The sequence below is a fragment of the Falco punctatus genome, assembly GCF_963210335.1.
Source record: "Falco punctatus genome assembly, chromosome: 8".
Lineage (NCBI taxonomy): Eukaryota > Metazoa > Chordata > Aves > Falconiformes > Falconidae > Falco > Falco punctatus.
This window is the reverse complement of record NC_137588.1, coordinates 36043708-36060755: the sequence shown is the minus strand read 5'-3', so window position 1 is coordinate 36060755 and position 17048 is coordinate 36043708. Positions and strand designations below refer to the sequence as shown.

Below are 17048 nucleotides of genomic sequence, written 5' to 3'. Positions count from 1 at the left end.
GCTTAAATTTCATCATTTTCTATTTTGGCACATCCTAAACTGGGAAGTAATTAACTTCCAGAGGAGATACTGGGTGAATTCAGAACACCTACCTCTACCTTAGGCATTTCGTCACTTTGCTTTCAAGTCCTCATTATTACCTAACATGCTGGGTATTTTTTTTAGGGTGGATAGGGTTTGGGGTGGGGTTTTTTTCCTTCTTAATTTTAGAAAGTGGGTACTTTAAAGGTCGAGCAAATCAGCTCTGAAAGAACGCCCTATCTTTTCAAAGTGTTATTTCAAAGACTTATAAATGCAGTAAAGTTCTACATCCCAGTGCTTTTTATTTCACAAATACCTGGCTGTCAGCTGGGAGAAGATGCACTGAAATGCCACATGAGGAAGGTCTTATGGAACTGAAGGACACGAGACGGACAAGTGTTGCCCGTCTCAAAAGGAATTCTAGCTTTTAAGGTATTTCCTACACACTGGCTGATTGAAGATGTTTAGACAAACATTCTGGATCCTTTATTTAAAGCAAGAGCTGTACAATGATTTGCCAGCTTAAATGCATAGTCTTCTACCTTGAGGAGGCATTAGGTAACAGACAGAGACAGGCTTCCATCATTAATTTTACAGTTCTATATCAGGTTTAAAACCAAAGATTTTCAGCAGATTGAATGGTTCCTCAATCCAGAATGCAGAAATATTAGAAGTCAGAACATAATACTTGTCATTTTTACTTACATAGTTGCACCCTTGCTCCAAAACTTTATTTTACTTTTGATAGTATCTAGAAGCTTTTATAAATAACTGAACAAGAATATTGGCTTCTGCTGAATAAAGGTCAGAAAAAGTACAAATGTAGCTGTCTCTCTCACTTAAGTTTCAGAAATCCTATAAAAACAAAGTCGAGGATACTGACGAGGTAAAGTCAGTTTTCCAAAGAGCACCAGGACACAACTAAGGTGACACAACTGCTTTTATGCTGGTCTGTATAGCTAGACCGGCAAGAAAGGAAAAAGCATTTGCTGGAATACATGTGTTTGATGAAGCCTCGAAAGCACCATGTCCTCTGGGACCAATTCCCTCTCCAGCTAAAAAGCCATGTTTGTGCAATGACGATCTGGAACCAAACAGTATTTTCTCTAAATATTCTTCATTAACACAGTACATTTAAAAGTACAGTGAGAGACCAAACCTCTTGATAACATTTTTCTGGACAGTTTATCACTGGATTTTTCCTTTTCCGATTCATCTTTTGCAGGCTCTTCTTTTTCAAAAGACTCTGACAACTGGATCTGAATTTTCTCCTGTCAAAAGTAAAAATCAGTCATGATGGAAATTATTTCAAATACCTGCAGGAGAACTGTTTTGTACCATATTACCTGCAAAATAATGAAGTAACAAGGAAAATAACTGCCTTCACAGTCTTTCTGATCCCACATGTACTTTATGCAATCACAAAATTATCAGTAAATCAAAAACTCTAGAGAAGGCATAGAAAGTCCCATACACATTTTAGAATTTACACACACTTCCAGGCTTTGAATGCTATTTCAAAATGAATCCAAAGTATCTTATTTGATACACATCTGAAAATATTCTAGTTTTTCAGACACAGAGATTTTCTACAGCTTCTAAAGTTTAAGGAATGCATCATCCATGATGCCTTTTTCCCCATTATTCACAATGCTTGACTATAAAATCTTGCTCGACTATAAAATCTTTTTTCAAGTTTTGATGTGATTTACATCAAGAAGAAAAAAAAATAAACTAAATGTTTCAACTTAAGGCAGAGCAACATTCCCAGATCCAGAGTAAGGGGAAATATTTACAGTACAATATATGGCAAAATTTGCAAACCTTACTGTCATCAAGGCTTAGATTCTTAATTTTCTGTGTATTTTGGTAGAGTAGTTCTGTGTGTAGTCATCTCAGAAACTGTTTTTATACAAGTGAACTATCCTAAAACCAGTTTCCCAAATACAGCAAAAAAATAACTTCCCCTTCGACATTATAGTGACACAACAGTCCACTAAACAGTGAAAGACTGTAATTTGGTTTTCATGCCTCTTTACTCTTTAACAAGATTGTCAGTGAAGGACTAACATATTCCAGACAGCAAAAACAGAGGAGATAGGGGGAGATGGAGACACCATATATCTGAATGACTCTATGAGAAGTGGCAAAGTCCTGCAAGAGCAAGATTCCCCATTACCTTTTATCTTGAACATCCTCAAATGTCAATTTTGTTCTCCCAGATGCCAATTGAGTTGATGCTATCACCTCCCCACCCGAGAACATCTGATCCTTCCCAACCCAAAGAACCTGGCCCTCATCCATTCTTGCCTGTCACTCTTCTGACTTGCACCTAACCCTTTCCCATGCAAGCCCTCACTCTTCCTTCCTGTTCTTACACCTATCCAGGCACCTGCTCTAGGCTTCTCATGTGTCATTCCACAGACCTGATCTCACTGATGTAAGCTGGCCAAAGTTAAATATAGTGAGGATTCACCAAGGCTAAATACTGTTTTACATGCAAATACATCCTGGCACAACCTGCAGTAATGCTCCTCCCTGCCCTAACAAAACAAACTGCTCTCTCTACCTTGGTACCTTCAGAGCTGGCCAACGGGAACCCTATACTAATGAGGTTAGGGTTAAAACCTAGTTTCAATACACATTTTTGTAGTAATAACTTTTTCAAATGAGAAAAAAAGTTTAGCTGATAGTGTTACCAGCTCTCCCTTTCATTAAGTCCCCCCCCCCGCAATGTTCCAATTAAACTTATTCATTCATTAACACCCTGCAAAAGAGCACTGCAAGTGTGAAGACTTCTCAGCTTTTATGACATTATCTATAACCAGGTCTGATAAAAAACATTACCAATTACTAATAATGAACTTCCTTGAATAAGTACTTCCTAGCCTTGAGAATTCATTTGGCTAAATCTTTGCATTCCTCACTTCATAAGCCTGAATACAATTCAAATGAGCAATTTCATTGTCACTACAAAGTGCATTACACCTACTGTTCACCTGCAGCTGCATAACCATTATTTCAAAGAGAAAGAAACATGTTTCTCTTACTAGAGAAATGATTTCTCGCTTGGATCCACCAATATGTTTTTCTTCCATTTTTTACTAATACTCTGCAAAACTACCAGTAAGTTACGGAAACTTTCATACTCTGATTTTCCTTCACTAGAACACTGATTGACTACATAAACTCATCTGAAGTAAAACCATACGGCAATAGTTTAGTCAAAGGATTTCAGCAAGTAATTATTTCCATACTTTTCCCAAGAAAAGCTAAAAAAGGAACAGCCATCTGAACAGCCAGTTCTACTACCACAAATTCTATTTCAAAGTGTGATACAACAGAACTGTGTACCAAAGGGCACTTTCTCGTGATTTCATGCTATAAAAACCATAGCATCTAATTAAATACGACCTACTTGACTGGAAAATTGCCGAAAAATCTTGTAACTTCTACTCCCCTCAAATTCTTTTAATCCCACCCTGTTTGTAGCAGGTCTCTGCTGGCATACTGATTTAACAGCCTGCTTGCTGTAACTCAGATCACCTATCTGAAATCCTCACTGCAGCAGAAGAAATTGTTACCAAACCCTGCTTAAACAAGAGAAAGCCAAAGAAACAGCAAAACCATCAAAACAAACAACAACAAAAAATAATAAATTCCTCCAGCTTAAAACACTTAAGAAAAATGCAAGAGTCAGGAAGCATGACAGAATATAACTCAAAGGCCCTACATCCTGGAGTCTTGGCTTTTTACCAGAAATCTGCAAAACCAACAACCTGAATTTACATGAGTCGGTATAAACTAACATTACAGTCTCTGGTCTTCTCCCCCCCCTCCCTTCAGTTGCTTATTTTTGCTAAAGAAGAAAAAGTTCAAAAGATTGAAGGTTTATTTACTTGTTACCCATATTAACAACTGTCATTCATATGACAACAGCCCTTCCTTAAAAAAAGCTGAAATGGATAATCCTTTGCTAGTGTTTGTACTTTCTATTAAAGCATACAGAATCAGAACAACCCCAGCACCTAATATTTAGACAAAGGACAGCAAGATAATATAGAGTTAGTGTATATACAAAGATAAAAGATCAAATAAATCAGTTACATTCTTCCTCCTGCATAAACTCTTACCATCACACACCTGTTAGTAAAGGGCTGCCAGTACTTTTTAACAATTAAGGCTTAAAAATTTGTGAGCTCTTAGGTAGGGTTTCTTAGTAAGGAACAGGATCTTTATTAATGTTGCAACTGTGCTCAAGAAAATATACACAAGTAACTCAGGAAATAAATAGATCTGCTTGAGACAATTTCTCTGGTCTGACAACCTCTTTCATGATAGCCGCCTGATAGGAAGCAGCCAGCAGTGGCAACAGTGACTTGCTAAGTGACTTCTACACCCGTACGTGCCTTGGAGTTTTACCTTGCTGAGAGCTGCTGTACATACTAGTGTGGAAAGTATGACTAATAAACAGTCACAGGCAAGACTGTAGAGTTATCCCAAAACTCACACCAGTTACTAGTTAAGTATATATATTTTTCATCCTATCAAGACCAACACTAATCATTAAAAACTGGCATTCTTCAAGTATTATCAGCAACATTATCCTGAATTTCATTCTTCCTACCTTCTAAAATCCATCTGAAGTACTAACACAAAACTGGAAGGCATTTTTCAGTTGCAGGCACTGATACAACAGAGCAGTGACTTTTCCAGCAATGGGAAACCATGACAGAGGTTATTCTCGTGCTGCCAGGGAGGGCTGTGCAAGACAGCCTCTCACTTCACCTAGCCACCGGACCTCCCACACATCCCAAGCATAATTAATGCACACACATCACACTTCGAAGTGCGGGGCTGGAGGCAGCCAGCAGCTGATTGGTACCTATAGAAGAAATCTTCTGTACCATTCCCAAAGATTCTTTGGCAAAGAAAGCAAAACGGGTGCAGAAACTGCCTGTATGAGTTGTTACGGAGGGTCATGGAAGGCCTGTACTCCATTGGATGTACACTCCAGCATCAGAACTTGTAACAAATTCCTACTTCCAACTTCCCTTCAACATGCATTTCTCCACTCCACAGGGAAGAATTAAATTTGTTCTCTCAAACATTTGCATAGTTACTGGGATTCATAAGCCATTCTTCTAGATTACTGCTTCTAAAGAAAAGTCACACTCGCAGCTAGATCTGATTTTGTTTCTTAATACACAATCTGGTTTATGGTATTCCCTTCATACAAACTTACATTTTCACACCATTCAGTTCATTCCATAGAACTGGCCTTTACATCTCTTCTACTGCAATAATTCCTTTTCAAGAAGGACCTTGCAGTACACAGCTAAGGATAGATTCCCAGAGGACACGGTAACAAATGCCATCTGCAGATAACACTTACTATAAATGCCTTACTTCAAACCATTAAATAGTGTTGTATAGTGAGGGAGGTTTTTAAAATCCTAACGTCTCCTATGTTTGAAATACACTGTGGGTGAACAGCCCACCAAATCAGGATTCTCTCTTCCTGTAATTAGATACAGTGACTGAAAAGTTAAACCCTACTGCTGAAGTAGATCTCTCAGTCAATTTTGTTAATCTTATGCAGAACATTACAACAGAGCTGTAAGTCACTGTAAATAGCATTAGCTTTTCTGTTGTCTCTTAACCTCTTACTCTGCAGCCTAAACCATCTAAGACTTAGATTTTCATCAAATTAGCAGGCCCAGTTTCAGAATTTGTCTAGTCAATTCTTCAAATACTGGTATACTAGTGAAGGACTATGAAAAATATTATTTTCTCAGTTTTCCCAAGGAAAAAAAAAAACAAACTAGATACTCTGTGGTTCAATCTTACAAAATTTTCATTAGCCTCACAAATACCTACATGAGTTCTCAACCTACCTCCCTCCCCAAAACTGAATTACCATGCCCTTCAGCAAAGCCCCCTCATACCTGCTATTCTACTGCTTCCCTCTGCTTGTTAAGAAAAGTGAGACTTTTCACAAAAAGACAGTTTAGAAGCTTTTCAAATAACAGCAAAGTCAACATGCTTTATGATTAATCGCTAAGGACCATTTCAATTTCCTTAGGAGTGCAAATAAGAAAAGCATTTTAATGCCCCTTATTCACACACAGTACTAAAACCAGTAATAGCATTTTGCTTTAAAAATACAGATAGGTATGAAAGTCAGGAAAACTAGATTTTGTTTTAAAATCTCTATAGAGTATTTTTACGTATTTTGTCCAGCATTTAGAAACTTCAAGTGTATTATATCATCTTAATAGATTAGTCTTCAGACATACCTCAGGCATGTGTTAATAAAACTACCAGTAATTATGACTAACAGGCAGGAATTCAGTTAAAACACCAGAACTTACAACTGTTAAGATTTTCTAAATATAAAAAGCTGATAAATTATGCTGCATATTAATCATCATTTTTCTGTGTAACTGAAGGCAGACAGCATTTAAGCAGTTTAGGGCTGCCTCAAATGCACTGCAACACTAGAAAGTTAAAACTAACAAAAGCCCTTCTTGTCCCCCAGCTGTCAACCATTACAGTTCAGAAAAACACAGCAGCCGATTCTTTGTCTGATATTATCACCTCTATTAAAGCTGAATTAAATGACACTTAAAATCATATGGTGGTTGCATATTAAAAGAATACCCAAAAGATTATCTTTTGAACAGTAAGTTACTTGAAATTGTTTCAGAAACTTCAGTAACGTGATTTTTACCTGGAGGTCCTGTGATATTTCAGCTGTGGGAGGTGGTGGATATTCTTCACAAACAGCAAGGCTCCGAACTAACTTTAACTTTGTGTTTGACTAAAGGAAAGTATGTAAAATTAAAAACTATGGCTTATTAAAAAAATTATATAAATATACCATAAGCCGTTATTTTTCCATTCATTTTATGTAAAACAAAATGGCTGAAAACTGCATTTTTAATATTTCAATAGAATAAATAATTTCCTTTAGGATGAAAATACCCAAGCAATTGCAGCTTTTGAAGGCACTGTCAGCAAAATAGAGCAAATCTAATGGAAAGTAAATAAAATCTTTGGGAAAGTGTTTCTCTCCATAACAATAAAAAGCCACCAAAAATATAAAGGCAAACCACAAAAGCAGACAACTAGGCAAGACAAAAACCCAACAGAATAAAACAAAGCTTCAATGCCAAAAAATAAAACTAAAGGCACTTTTCACAAAGTAACAAAGCTTTAGCAAGCATGAAGGGCTTCCTTAGCATGCCAGCACACAAGTCTACTGTACCTTCGACCTTTTTGCTGTCTGTCCAAAAGACTGCACTGGCCGCTAAACGATAAGCACAACAGAAAAGGTTTATATTAAACTTAATAGTACAATTTTATTAATGCAAAAGTCTGTACAAGAGAAAGCTTTAACAGTTATTACTGACGTGACGGTCAAGTCTGTGAAAGGAACAGCAGGTGCTTTTGGCTGAAGGATTATATGCTCTCCCAATTTCATTGTGCTTGTCTTTCATTTCTTTTTCATTTATCAGCAACAGATTTTACAGGAATTTAAAAGGAAGCAAGCATTATTCTTGTTCAGTAAGATCCAAGCAATTTACTCTTTCTGCCATCTCCTACATTTTAAATGTCCTAATTTCCTTGGCAACATGACATGTTTTTTATAAATTTTCTTCCTATTCCTGAAACCTACCCAGAAAAATTATATATAATTTAAAAAGGGGCAAAAAAGCCAGCATTGCCTCGACAGGTGATGGCCTATCATAAGCAGGTTAAAACTCACGGTATTTTTCTTTTACCTTAGGATCTGTGCAAGGAGACTTTACAATGGACTACTGGTCAATTTTTTTCCCCTTTAATTTAGTAATTTACTCTGCAACAATATGCTCTTTCTCCTCCCAGAGCCACTTCAGTAACTTACTATGCATTAATTTGCTCTTTTTCCTCCCAGATCCCTTCTTCTATTACTAATGTTTCTTTTTTAAAAAAGCATTACCAGAATCCTACTACAGTATGAATGATTGTCAACAAAAATATTTAACAATTCCTTAACTGCAGCTAAAACTAATTCAACCCTCTGTGACAGTTACACAGGAATAGAAGTATTTACAGTGGCATAACATAACTTCAGTATTGGTTTCACTGCAGAACTAAAACTGATAGACAAACCTTTAACAGAACTGGTTTTACTGAGCGTAGGCCAAATATTTATAAAGAAAAAGTAACATTGGTAATAATTTTGAAAGTTGTTTAATGGACAATATTTCTTCCTTTATGAAAGGTGTATCCTTTCAGAAGGAAACAAAAACTCTGTTTGAAAACTGCATGAAACCCTCCTTGCCCCAGGCTCATAGCAGTAGGTATCTATCAAGTGCCTTAATCTCTTAGCAGGACATACACGTTACTAACAAGAACACCTAACCTACAGTAAAAGATTCTACCACATAAAGGCAGAAGAACTGCTATTTCTCTCATTTTCCTCAAGTCCCAAATGTCTTTTTTGGAAGTTGTGCCAGCTTAGCTGAAGAGCAGCTGAAGGGGAGCTCATTTAAGCTCATTTCACTATATAACAGGATTTTAAATAGCAGCCTTGAAAACTAACTGAACACATCATCAGTTTTTTAAAGGAAGCTTGCTGAGCTTTTGAGCAGCAAAGACAGTTCAAATGTTCTCATACCTGGAACAATACAGAGACTGAGTTTCGCTGTTACCTGAAAATTATTTCTTTCTTTCAGTCAGCTATGCTGAAAGCATACATTGCACATAGCAAACTGGCACTCTGCATATCCCTGGCAAAGTTTCTATTATACCAAGCTACTAAAATTTCAAGAACTGGATGATTTCCCAGCCTTGTATCAAATACTCCAGCATGAATTATCTTAGGTGGGTTCAAATCACGTAGTGTAAACTTAAAATCAAATCAGCACTGCCAGCGGAGTCCTCAGTACACTGTCAAAACAGCAGGCAAAAGAATCTACACTTGGGCAATTGTTTACATTTTGTGAAATTCTGGAAGCTTTGAAGCCAGTAAATAACTAAAAAGAACATATAGAAGCAGACACCTCAGATCCACTATTCTGGGGCAGGGAAGAGGAGGTAAAAAAAAATAAAATAAATCAATTTAGTTGTACAGGACATTTTAAACTAGCCAAACAGAATTTCTAATACTGCTAACCAAAACTTTACACATGAGTTACTGCTCACTGATTAGGTAAGACATACATATTTCAATTATTTTTAAGAGTGATTTAAAAACAAAACCAGAAGACGACATTGCTTGGTTGCTGGGAAGCAGGAACTGTGTCACAATTAATTTAATTAAGCCCTTCCAAAGCACATCTCCTCACTTTACCTCAGTAAAATCTCAGGAATCCATTGGAGCCAAAACTTAAGCATGTTTGCTCATGCCACATAAAGTGAAGCAAACGCTTCAAAATTTAATTTAGATCTTCAAATTTAAATGGTCTAGTATCAAACCTGAATTCTTTGTAAGAATGTTTAAGATCAGCGTGGGTTTAGGATTTCGACCATAGCAAGACTAGTTTGATGGTACATTCTTCTAAATGTTTTAAGTGTATTGTTTCTCATCTTCCATTTTGCTTGCAGAATTACAGTTCTGTTTCCAGGTTGAAAAGCCAACCCAACTGACAGTGTCAGTTATGCTACATTTAAAGATTTTTTTTTTTTTTTGAAGACAGGTGTTTGCAACCTACAGGGCATTAAGTTAAAGCATTATAGGATATTCAGGTGCTCAATTTCATGAGCACCTGACAATTTTTAGAGACCAAACTAACACCAATAACACTGGAGAGAGCTGGGGGCCACTGTAGGAGACACATTCTCCCTTGACTGAAATGACTGAAACCTCAGAGTTACACATGAGAGAAGTATCATCTCACTTAGCATTTTAAGACTTGTTATCTAGTAGCAACTGCCTTGTAAAACAATCCTTTGAAAGATGTGGATTCCTTGCTTACCTGTATGACTTCAAGGATGTCAAAACCTGAAATACAAGCCCCCACATCCAGGTGCAACTGCAAGGAGTGAGCATGACACACTTGACAGGTAAGAAGCACTGGAATAAATGTGGTGTAGCTGACAGCTGATGTGAGGAAAGGCCTGTGTGTAAGGTCTGTGCCTGGAAACACAAAGCCCAGAGTCCTGTGGTATCAACAGTAACTGCACTCACAAAACCTGAAGATGATTGGGCACAGTTCCTTTCTCGGGCAACTACACTCCCACTGGCATTCCAGGACAATTAGCTATTGTCAACAACCCTTAATGCATGTTGTAGCCGGTAATGCACATTTTCTCTCTTTCCAGGTCTGTGAATTTTAGTTCTGTCCTGATTTGTCTGCATTTATTAAGTTTTGCTCCTACGAGCATCTTTATGTTCCCTATTTGCGAAAAAGCAATACTTTAGAATACACGATCCTTAGTGAATGCAAATTAAACAATTTCTTTATATTTGCAGCTCAAAGATTTTTACTGACTTGAGAAAACATTGTGTTAATGAAAGCAAGATTAAAAATAAATTTATGACCCATTTGAAGTCATTATGGACACGATTTCAAGAGTGTTTCAAAGCAAGTATTCCAAACAAATGCATAATGAAAATAAAGATTAGGTTTTTGTCTTAAAAAACACCAAACAAAACCCCAACAACAACAACTTTTAAGACCAACTACTATGCTTCATTTCCAACTACAAAATAAAAAGGGAACTAAGATAAAGTTTACCAAACACATATAATGATATCTATCCAGGCTTTCAGCTGAAGTATTTGCCTATTTTGTTTGTTCCTAATTACCTCCACAGATCACATATATTAAATACAAAGTAAAGATCTGGAGCTGTTACATGCCTTCCATTATCATCACTGTCTAAACAATTTGGATAAAAACAGGTCAGGCACAAGACAGCCAACTTAGAAGTCTGAAAGGTTTTATGAGAAAGTACTGTATCTGTTTCTGAAGTACTCTTTGGGCGTTTCAGGGGACAGGCGTGACATAACAGACTTGAACAGTGTACTGAGGACATTCAGTTTTTCACCTTTTTTCTAAATTAGGTCTCAATTTTAAATCCAGTTAAGGGCTATAGTCCCAAGCACCACAGACAGCTCTGTAATACTGAAGGGAACAGCATGGTCTATAGTTACTTGCTGTCCTGTGTTAGTGAGTAGTGACAGCAATTTTCCATGACACAGTAGAGGATGACTGATGGAAAAATAGTTTCCCCATTGGACACAGAGGCATTTTCAGCAGTTGAAAAGTAACTGAACAGAATCTGCCCGATTATTTATCTATTAAAAAGTATTAAGTCACATATTTTGGAGACAAAGTCAGGTAAATCCTGACAAGACCAAAACAGCTGGGGAGGAGGCAAAGAAAGGCTTCAGAGAATTCAAGCTGTGGAACAGAGAGAAAACGTAGGTTTGTACTAGTACGGAGGGATGAAACTTGTAGAGAGATACCTAGTTGTTAAGGAAAAAAAATTAATCTAATTCCTCCAAAGGACAGGGATATCTGCTTAATTAGGATAAATCCACATGTATACTCATAAATCCAGAATTATACTCAATTCATACAACATCTGCCTTGCCCATATCACATGGTGGATGCGTACAACTCCTGTATTCATGCACCAGCCTCCACCCTTCCGTGAGGCTTTTTTTGTTGGTGGTACTTCGGGTTTACACTCCACAGCTTACAAGTGCTTTTCCTGATATGTAGTGATAACGCAGCTTGCTTTCTCCCAGTCTTTTACTGCCTTGGCAGTCATCAGTCCCTCAAGGATCTTATATCTACTTATTGATCATTATCTTTCAGTGCAGAGAAGACAGTATTTAAGATGAACATTCCTCTTGCCTCCTCAGCCCCCACAACGAATAGGTTGTACAATAAAGAACAAACCACCTTTTCTGCATCATATATAAGCCAATGTGAATTGTTAGAGAGATTTTAAATATTTCCTGTTTTATAAGTCTTCCTAATAGTGAATAGCAGGCACTATCTTGTCAGTTAAATCCAGGCTGTTTGTTTATTTTTTTGCCAATATTTCCTGACATGTTAACTTTGTAACAGCAGTCCTTAGAGCGGATGAAATATTTCCTGTCCCACCACCCAGTGACAAAGGAACAAAATTCAGACCTTATACACTAGCTAATTCAGAATTAATATGTTGTCACCTGACCTGGATAAGATTAACAGGTGGGAAACAACAGTGACCAGTGAAACAAAACCTTTTTGATCACAAAAACTTCCATAGTGCTGACACGCAAAAGGCTTCTGTAAAAGCATTATCCATATGAGTGCCTCTTATTTCCAAATCCATTTAAGTGTTATTTGATGGTCACATCAAAATAGGACAATTCAAAAAATCTTCCCTAGTAATCTACATCAATTATACTACTCTCACACTGCTTAAAGGAATTGGGAGTGCTAGCCATGTACTCTAGTAAGACATTTTTCTCATTCACATTGTACCTCCAACAGTGTACACAACAGCAAACAGGTTACGCATTTCAACATAATACGGAATTGAGCCACAGTCACATTTCAAAATATAATCACCAGTTTCTGGAACTGTGAAGATCCAGAAACATACCTGAATTCAAACCATGACAGGTTTAGTCAAGAGGAAAGATCACAGCCTGTTTCCTTACTTGGCTGTGAAGAAGTTAGAAATCAAGTGATAACTGTACTTAGGAATATTATTGTACTTTGCCAAAAGCTATGAAACCTATTTAAGCAATTAACTACTAATTAGGAAAGCCAAAGCCAAACCCATCGCAACCACTGCCCAACCCATCCTCTGATACATTCAATTAGCAAATAATAGAACACAGCAAATTCCATTAAGCTTCTGATCATCTTCTCTAACATTTCTCAGCAAATCCTTTGCTCTTTTTCCTACCACTACAGTAACATTTACCTGCACCTAATGGAAAGTAGGACATCCAGTGAAATTTTACTACTCAAACTATTTAATCATCCAGTAGTTAAAAACTTGCTGACTACTCTACAGTTCCCAGAAGTTTTGTTTATTATGGACAAGCCTTTTTTTTTTTTTTTTTTTCTATTTTAGCACAAAACATTCTTTCAATGGAAAAGCCTCAAATATATGACATACATTTGCACTAGCAGCTACCACAGAGTACAAGTGACCTCAACTTTACTGACTTCAATTGTTGCAAAGGGCTTACATTAGCAAAGTGCCCCTTTGTAACTGGCTGTCTCCTACCACTGGAAACCAACATACTCAGCCCACAGACTCAGTTTTCAATTAAACTACTCATGTAACAGCAATGTTCTGATTCTGATGGAGACTCCTAGACCAAACACTCATATATCAACGCTAAATGAAGACAACAGTAAAGCTGCCTCCACCAGCATTCATTACACCATTGTTCAGTTCCTCTTGCACGTGCTAGGTAATTATTTCAGCCACCAGCTATTACTCCTGTACAAGAACAAACCAAGTAACCAGCCCCACTGCCAAACCCCACAGCCACTGACAGGACCAACAGATTAATTTCTCTAGACTAAGTCTGACCATACAGCAACATTTGTTGCAGGAAGGCAGATTTGCCACTTGAGTCTCGTAGAAGTTTCCACACTAAAACTTGTCAAATGAGAAAATGTGCATGAGATTTTTCCAAGTTACTGAACTGTATGAAAATTAATAAACCTTAAATTAATGTTTAAGGTTCACCACTAGAATATTCCATTGATTAAAGAAAATATCAGCTCAGCTGTAAGATATAGTAGCTTTTCCATAGCAGTTACTTCTCATATTTTACAGACTTATTTCATTTTGATCTATTTTTTCCCATAAAGTTATCTATTTATACTGATGCCAGCCTTAATAAAGCCAGCAGATATTAAAGTGTAAAACTGCATTGTTATTACAGTAGTCTATAAGATTTATTTGGAAGCAGTTTAAAAAAATCAGATAGAGCTTACTTCACTCAGTAGAATATTGAATTGCTAAGTCTTGAACAAATCTACTCCCAAAAGAAACTTTTACTCAACTCTCAATGACAAGAATCTAATAAGCTACTATCCTGTTTTTGCAGCCCACAAGAGAATATTGCTATACTCCATATCCCCATCAGGATTTTTATCAGAGAATTGTTTATTGTTAACCCACAGACACAGAATTCCTATAGAAAACTAGTTCTTGTCAAACACAAGCTTCTGTGTTTTCTCTTTGAAGTTTGCCCCATTTTCTAGGTTGTGCCAGAAAATCTCAGTTGCTTTCCTTAACTCCTCACCTCATCTAAAGACACTTACAGTCTTCAATGACCAAGCGGGCATCCTCAGTCAGGAGTTAACTAGTTTGTCCCACATGAGACCCCCATCTTTCAGTACTCTTGAGCGTAAACACTAACTGCACAACTAAACCTCAGAGGTATTAAATCTGCTGCCATAAATTCTTAACCCATCCTTACTGCTGTGTTCTCCTTTAACACAAGATATTTTCATACTATCTGCCCTGCCTCCTCCTCACATGAAGTTTGATGCTGCAATTGCTTTATAGGTACAGCTCCCACCTTGCAAAGGCCATTCATCTATATGCATCAGCTCTTCAGTGTATGCATGAGGACTGCCTAAGCTTTCCTCTTAATAAATCACGTACCAAAATTATCAAGCAGTGAAGAACAGAGAAAAGGGAAAGTATGGGGAGTACTATCTAGCAGCCAAGATGGAATTGTAGCTCAACAGCTCACTCTGCCACTGATGTAAGGAGAAAAAATCTGGACCTTCTGCTGGTGGCTAGGGCAGGATCTAGACCTACCAACTTCAGGAGCTCTGCTGACTTGATTCCTCTGACACCTGGAGATTTGGATTACCTGCATCTGATTACTTTAGCCTTACACTGTACAGCTCTGCTGTAAGAGTTACATATGAGCACCTGTAAGCTGCACATAGTTCAAGAGCCCTAGACTGCTCACCCCTACTCCGGGCATACTGAGCTGTGCTGTAGTGCTTTGCTCATATAAGAAACACTCCAGCATTTTAGTGTTTGATCAAACCACGCTATTACTACATAGCCTGTTCTTAATATAGCCCAGTCTCTGAAACTCTATTCGGATTCAACAACAGCAAAAGACAGCTTCAGTGCCAAGTTTTTCCCTTGTTCTGCCACAATGAAAAGACTCAACTTCACATGTGCACTCAGGAAAACACAAATATCGACAAATTGTCCAGTTGCCATGAAAACCACTCATCTACTTAAAAAAATTAAAAATTACTGACTCTCATATTTACATGAACATAAACAGAGAAGTGGGGCAAAGGAGGACAGAGGAAGCAATAATCATCCTACTTGCTTCCCTAACACCTGCCATGTTTTCCTGGCCTGTATCAAACACACACATAAAAGGATCATGAGAAAGGGAGAAGAACAAGACACAGACTTATTTAACATGATATACTAGTGAAAAAAAGTGAAAAGTGTCTTACCGGCATATTGTTTTTGCTATCAGGACAATTCTCATCCTTTTCCACTTGAATCTGCTCCTGACTTCCTGATTTTATAAGGTTTTCAACTGGATCTGTATCTTTAAATTCAACTTCTGAACCCTTCATTGCATCAGTTTCATCTTTTACAGTAAGAATATCAGACATCCTCATTAGAAAAGGTTATTTTAAAATTCTACAAGAAATATGGAACCTTTAGGACAAAGAAAGAGTGGATCACTGAGTAATTTTAAATTAATTAAAAAAACCTGCATACCTAAACAGCTACCCAAAATAAACATGATTTTGCTGCAAAAATGATTCCCCCTCCAGTTACGGTTTTTCTTCCTGTCTTGTATCTGACAGAGTGATTATGGTTTTTTTTAACTACTTTTATCAAGAGGCTTATAATAACAGACATGTATACAAATAAGAACTATGAGCTACGCTATAGGATAACGCTTGCAGATTTCCCCTTCTGTATTTTAAAATCAACATGTGAGCATTCAGGTACCCTGAATCAAACTAGCTTCCAACAGCAACAAAAGAAATTTTTCTCATTTTTAAGGAAAAGAGAATTACATTTAGATTTATTTTATAAAGGTTGAAAGTAAATATATGAATCATAATGTACCGAGTGTGCAAACATTCATAAATTTCATTAAAACTTTTAAGTTTCCTAGTTGCCAGGTAACACAACTGGACAAGTTCTGAATGTAGGAATTTATCTTACCCACTAAATGTAGCAAAATTAGCCTTAATAAAATTAAACATTCTCTCAAAAGCAAAAAGAAAGAGATAGCTTTGATAATTAGGATAATAACAACCATTATCAGTAATTATTTTAAACACTGTATAAAGATAACTCTAATGATTGAAGCTATAGCAGAACCAGCCCAATTTTCCCTAAGAGGTAAGTAATACAACTTCTTGTCATTACTCAGCTACAGTGAAAGACATAAAAACAATTTTCCATTTCTTAAATGAGACAAAGAATAAGATCCGAATGCTTAAGAGTCCTTCACAGGAAACATAACCATCAAATAACATTATGGAAAAGTCTAAGTATCTGATTTAGTACCTGATATGTCCTACAGTTTCCGGATTGTGGTCTCCCACAAAAATAAAATAAAATAATCCGAAGTTCCTTTTCACAGTTGTCAACCAAGATGTCAGTTGTAATGAACCATCTGGAATCTGGCAGGAGGAGTCCCATGTCCTTATCCCCAGTGTAGAGTCCTGGACAGAACTATGTTGTCTTGAATCAGCAAGAACATCCCTTTCGAATGCCTAAAAATTAACAAAGGAAATACGTGATGCTTTTATTTGGGGTGGGAGGGGAGAGGGAACATGATGACACTCAAAAACATTTCAGTGGGGAAAAAAAAGCACATAAGGAATCAGCATTTGTCACATCTATTGACTCTACTTGCTTTATTTAGCAGTAGCAATATTCTTCATTAGACTTCCAAGATATTTCTGTATTACAGAGTTAACAAGTAGTCATAATAAACATTTTTGTTAGCATTCCTAGTGAAATTCTCTTCCTATAAACAAGCGGGTTATCTTCCAGAA

General features: G+C 36.9%; 1 protein-coding gene across 12 annotated transcripts in view; it reads right to left on the bottom strand.

Moving 5' to 3' along the window:
* The window catches only part of R3HDM1 (R3H domain containing 1), a 54505-nt gene extending 37812 nt beyond the window's left edge, over nt 1-16693 (bottom strand). For 9 of the 12 annotated variants that reach the window (XM_080399626.1, XM_080399630.1, XM_080399636.1 and 6 more), the window contains exons 1-5: nt 16555-16693; nt 15477-15687; nt 7292-7333; nt 6755-6844; nt 1181-1292 (exon numbers count right to left, since the gene is read on the bottom strand). In XM_080399626.1, coding sequence (XP_080255752.1) covers nt 1181-1292; nt 6755-6844; nt 7292-7333; nt 15477-15647 — 415 coding nt within the window. In that variant the 5' untranslated portion in view covers nt 15648-15687; nt 16555-16693. The remainder of the gene's footprint in view (nt 1-1180; nt 1293-6754; nt 6845-7291; nt 7334-15476; nt 15688-16554) is intronic. The other 3 variants (XM_080399635.1, XM_080399629.1, XM_080399631.1) reach the window with 2 other exon arrangements.
* Between the last annotated feature and the right edge of the window lie 355 nt (nt 16694-17048).